Source organism: Crocuta crocuta, unplaced genomic scaffold (genome assembly GCF_008692635.1).
Source record: "Crocuta crocuta isolate KB4526 unplaced genomic scaffold, BGI_CrCroc_1.0 scaffold729, whole genome shotgun sequence".
Classification (NCBI taxonomy): Eukaryota; Metazoa; Chordata; class Mammalia; order Carnivora; family Hyaenidae; genus Crocuta; species Crocuta crocuta.
Window position 1 is genome coordinate 314062 of NW_027528876.1, and position 5511 is coordinate 319572.

The 5511-nt window shown below is 59.5% G+C and overlaps 1 protein-coding gene across 1 annotated transcript in view; it reads left to right on the forward strand.

Annotated features, from left to right (window-relative positions):
• The window catches only part of MTA1 (metastasis associated 1), a 32352-nt gene that overhangs the window by 8196 nt on the left and 18645 nt on the right, over positions 1-5511 (forward strand). Inside the window, exon 3 of the mRNA XM_077756745.1 lies at positions 4823-4890. Coding sequence (XP_077612871.1) covers positions 4823-4890 — 68 coding nt within the window. The remainder of the gene's footprint in view (positions 1-4822; positions 4891-5511) is intronic.

The window sequence follows — 5511 nt, forward strand, 5'->3', positions numbered from 1 at the left end:
GACACGACACGCGGGGCCCGTGCTCGGACCCGGAGCTCCTCACCGGAGCCGACGTCGGGCCGGTCGCTCCACCCACGGAGCCCCGGCACCCCAGCTCTGAATTCTTCTCCGAAGTGGAAGTGTCTTCCCTTGCCCTGCCATGCAGCAGCTCCGTGACACAACCGGGGTTAATTTTTTTTTTTTAATGTTTATTCATTTATTTTACGGACGGAGAGGAAGACAGAGAATCCCAGGCAGGCCTTGCGGTGTCAGCAGAGCCTGATGAGGGACTTGAACCCATGAACCGGAAGATCATGACCTGAGCGGAAACCAAGAATCAGATGCTTAACCAACTGAGCCACCCAGGTGCCCCGTGGAGTTAGATTTTATTGTGATTTCTTTAAAAAAAATTTTTTTAATGTTTATTTTTGAGAGGGACAGCACGCGCAGGGGAGGGGCAGAGAGAGAGGGAGACACAGACTCTGAAGCAAGCTGCAGGCTCCAGGTTCTGAGCTGTCAGCACGGAGCTGGACACGGGGCTCAAACTCACAAACTGTGAGATCGCGACCTGAGCCAAAGTCGGACGCTTAACTGACAGCCACCCAGGTGCCCCTTATTGTGATTTGTTAAATTCAGGGCAGAAAATTGAAGTTTGTGGAAGGAGAAGGACCACTGGGAGCCACTGTTTTCACTGAGTCTTTGGAAACTGGTTTTTCCCGCGTACTTGGTTATGGTCTTTGGTGAGATCATCTGAAAATGATGCAGAATTGCACCTTTGCAAACTTCTGCTGGTAAAGCCATTTTGGTGACGACTCGTGTCTGAAGCTCCAGCCTCTCTGGATAATTCCCTCAGTGTCCCGGTTACAACGAGAGGCGGAGCTACACCCCAATCCACTCTCTTTTTTTTTAATGTTTATTTTTGAGACAGAATGAGCAGGGAAGGGGCGGTGAGAGAGGGAGACACAGAATCCGAAGCAGGCTCCAGGCTCTGAGCTGTCAGCACAGAGCCTGACGTGGGGCTTGAACTCACAAACTGTGAGATCATGACCTGAGCCAAAGTCGGACGCTTAACCGACTGAGCCCCCAGGGTGCCCCCACCCCAGTCCACTCTTCCAGGAAGCTCATCTCCGACTCCAGCAGTGCTTCCGGGCTCCATTCTGCATGGAGGGACTTCCTGTGTTCCCAAGTCTGCCTGACTGTCGGCAGCTCCCACGTCCCCTTCTGTGGAGGGTCCCCTGCTGCGTCACTGTGGGCCCAAGGGCTCCTTAAAGACTTCATGCCCCTCCTTACAGTTGGTTACAACAGAAGCATTCACACCAATGTCAGCAGAAGTAAAGAGCACACCAGTCAGGACCCAGGCTTCCAGCCGGCCTCTCCCAGGGATCGGCGGATAGTGCTTGGCTCTCCGGGCACCACCTGTGACCGTGTGCCCGAAGCGTGCTTGCCATGGCAGCTGAGCGGTCATGCCCAACCTTGTGTGTGTCTGGCCCCACCACAGGTCACGTTAGCACTCTGTGTGGCCAGCATCACCCAGTGAGCCGTGGCTCACCAGGCATGGGACTCCCAAGGGCTTGGGGTTATCCCCCAGGAGCAGTTTAGGGGCCACGCTCTCCTTTGGGACATGCAGACATGCAGGGTGTGGACAGTCTAGGCCTTCCCATCTGCTGAAAGGAGACGGTCAAGGAGAAGAACTGGTGGAGCTCAGTGTACGCCTTCCAGGCGGTGTGTGTGCTCAGGAACGTGTGTGCTTGCCCGTAGACACCGCACGCCAGCAGTCAGCGCCGACGGGGCATCGCTGTGGGTCTGGACAGTGCTCGGCCCGGACTCGACCGTGGTGAAGCGAAGGGTCCTCCTGCAAACAGTTCGGCTCTTCTCCTCAGCAGGGCTCGTGTTGTTCTGAAAGCTTGTGTTCGAGGATCATCTGGGCGGCTCAGGGCATGATCTCACGGTTCGTGGGTTCGAGCCCCGCGTGAGGCTCTGCACTGACAGCTTGGAGCCCGGAGCCTGCTTCGGATTCTGGTCTCCCTCTCTCTCTGCCCCTCCCCTGCACTCTTGTGCTTGCTTGCTCGCTCTTTCTCAAAAATTAATAAACATTAAAAAATTACTAAAAACATCATAAAAGATTGTGTCCATTTTTATTGTTTTCTTTTAATTTCATCGATAAAAGATGTGTGGAAGTGTTGCGTTAATGCCTCCGTGATGTTCTTGGTGTAGCATCCTGCCCTGCAGGCCACAGGTCTTTGCTACCGGGCCCTTTACTGCGCCTGCGTCCTAACCTGCGACCTCTTAGTTCATTTTCCTCACCAGTGTTTCATAGTTTCCAGCTCTTTGCACAGGGCTTTTGATGTTTTAAGATCTATGGGTCTTTCATTTAATGGATACTTAAGTATTTACTGCATTTCGGACCTGTCATAAATGGTATTGTCCATATGCGGTCTTGTGTTCCAGGAGTTTGCTAAACTCTCATTCATTTTCATGGCTTTTGTGTGGACTCAGGATTTCCGTGCGCACAGACATGTCCTCTGCGTGCGGAGCGTCCTTCCCAGCATCTGCATCTTCTTCGCAGTCCTTGGCTGTGAAGTGTGGCAGGAGAGCCGATGTGCTCATGTCATTCCTGATTTTAGGGGGAAAGCGTGTGGTTTTCATCACTGGGTGTGATGTCAGCTCTAGGTTTTCCATGTGTGCCTTTTATCGGGTTGACGATGCTTCCTCTAATTTCCAGTTTTCTAAAAGTTTCTTTTGGGAGCACGTGTCTGTCCCATACCCGCCGAGGCAGCCGCGCGGTGGGCTCCTGCTGAACCAGCCTGTGTTTTCAGAAGGATCCCGCTGGCTGTGATGCGTCGTCCGCTCCGTGACCGCTGGCCTTGCCGACGGCCGCTTCCTCCAGCCACCTTGCGTTGTTCCCGCGCTCCGGTGGCCGCGAGGGCTGGTGGGGACTGTTCCCTCCGCGTCTGCTCTCTGCATGGGCTGGTGGGCTGGTGGCGCTGGCGTCAGAACCTGCTCCGGGGTGTGGTGACACCACCTGGGCCTGGAGGCCATCTGTCTGTCTGTTTTTACTTTGTTGGTTGATTTCGGAAGGTTTTTTACTTATGAGCCCGATTTCCTTAGCAGACGTCAGGGAACTGGCTTCCGAGTGAGCTCGTGGGTTTGGTCTGTGAAGCCATTGCTCCGTCTTCCCGGGGCTCCGTCCCGGTGCGAAGCTGTGCCCGGTGCCCGTCCCGCCCCGGCGACTGTAGCTCGGCTCCGGCCCTGGGGTGTGTCTGCTTCCTGGGTGAGCCGTGTCAGTCCTTCGCGTTCTCTCCCGTGCTTGGTTTCACTTGTACTGCGTTTTGCTCCTTATTCGTGGTTTTATGTTGCTCGGTTTCCCGTCGTCTGGGGTGTAGCTTACGTGCGGCCCCGGGCGCTCCTCAAGCGGGCGGCTCTGGGGAGCGCGTGGGCCCCCGCCCGCCCCCCAGGGAGGCGCCCTCAAGGGGTCGGCCGCTGAGATCCTGAGCGTTTGGGTTGTCTCCGGTTCCGAGTGCACGTGAATGACATTTTGGTTTAATTTGTTCCTAATCTAGTTTCTTAGAGCAGAAGCTTTGAAGCTCAGTGTGAGGCTGTGGTGTGAACAGTGCGTTTCTGGGATGTGATTTACACGAGGGAAAACCCACCCGTCCCGAGCGCGCAGCCCGCTGAGCCTTCCTCTTCTGCCAGCCGAGCGGCGGCGCCATGCTGTACGTTCAGAGCATTTCCACCTCCCTTCGGGCCCGTCCACGCGCACCCCCTGCCCCCCACCCCCCGTTTTCCACTAGCCCTTGAGCCTCCGCTCTGGGTTGTGGTGTCTTTGCTTTTCCGTTCCGCGGAACGCTGGGGAAGGCATGGCCGCGTCTGACGCAGCTGTGTCCCCGCAGCACGGGGAGCCCGCGGGTGTGTGCCAACAGCAAGCGCATGCGTGTTTGGTCCCCTCCACGGGGTCCCAGGCGGCACAGGGGGGACCTCTCGTGGGGATGGAGCCAGGCCAGGTCCTTCAGACGAACCTGTGCTCAGTGTGGGCATTTGGCAGTATCCAGCCCTTACCCGGATTCCAGCCGTCCCCTGCGGGCACCCAGGAGCAGGGGGAGGCGTCCCTGGTGCTGACCCTTCCCCAGCATCAGGGCCTTAGCTAGGTGGCCCTGCTGGCAACTGAGTGGCCTCATGGCCGTCCCGGGCTTTCCACGTGAGCCTCCCAGCCTCCCAGTGTGGGTCTCCCTGAGACAGAGGCGGAGGGAAGCTCATGCTGACCTGGCGTTCCAGGGGGCCTGCCTGGTGGTGGCGGCTTGTCTGGGCCTCGTTCCTCTGGCCCTTGACCCCATCCTCACCCCAGGGAGCCCTGGGCTCCACTCGCTGCTAGGGGCGCATGGGGGCAGGGGGCGGAGATGCAGGAGCCCGGCAGCCCCCCGCCCAGCACGCTGGTCTCTGGGGCTCATAGTGGCAGTGCTGGGCTGTCCTGCCTGCCCAGCCTGCATGACACGGGGCCCACCTTTCAGCTGGCAGCGGCCCCTGGGAAACTGTCCCCAAGGCGAAGCTACAGTGTGGCACCCCCAGCCTCACCCAGGAAGGACAGAGCTCCCAGGGGGCAGCTGGTGTAGGGGGTGCAGGCTCCTGCCTGGGGTGGCCCCTCCCACCTTGTCTTGGGACCGTGCCCAGCCCCCACTGGCATGGCTCTGGTTACTTCCTCTCCCCACTGGGATGACGGGGACCCCATGTTCTTTGTGTCCTCCTGTTCCCTGTCCCCCAGAACTGTAGCCGCAAGCATGGGGGGTTGGGGTGCCCTGCTCCCCAGGGTTCAGTGCTGTGGGGTGACACTCTCTGTTCCTATCTGCAGACTACGTCTATTTCGAGAACTCTTCCAGCAACCCGTACCTGATCCGCAGAATCGAGGAGCTCAACAAGGTAGTGTGTGCGTGCGTGTGTCCNNGCGGGGCGGGGGGGAGGGCTGGCCGCAGACCCTCTGGAGGCTTTGTCCCGAGAGTCACTTTCCTGGAACCGAGTCGTGTCCTTGGAGACCCAGCCGGCGGGGCCCCCCGTGGCCTGATGACAGGTGTGCCCAGCAGGGTCCCGGGCGCTGGAGGCCCCGCTGAAGAAGGAAGACAGCTCCCTGGGCAGCCACGTTCCCCTGTGGGCCCTGCCGTGGGCTCCTCCGGCCGCGGTCTCCGCCCGCACGGTGCTTCCTTCTGTTCCCGCGCGCTGTCCCTCCATCCACGTCTGTGGAGCTGTGGCAGGCCCTCCTGGGCTGGGCGGTCGTGGGGCGAGGCCGTGACCAGGGCGGGCGCTGGGCCCACGCTTCCTACCTCTCCTGCTCCCTGGGTGGTGCTGGGGGCCAGGCAGGCACGGCCGCCGTGGCCGCAGAGGCGCCGGGTCAGCGCGCTCCCTGGCCCGTAGGTCCTTCCCTGCCCTGGTTGCTGTGGGGCAGGGCTGTGGCGGTCGCCGACTGACCACGGAAGACCTTGCTGTGCTCTTCGAGGCTGCTTTCCTCGGGCTGTGAGGCAGTGTGGCCGGGGACGCCTGGGGGGG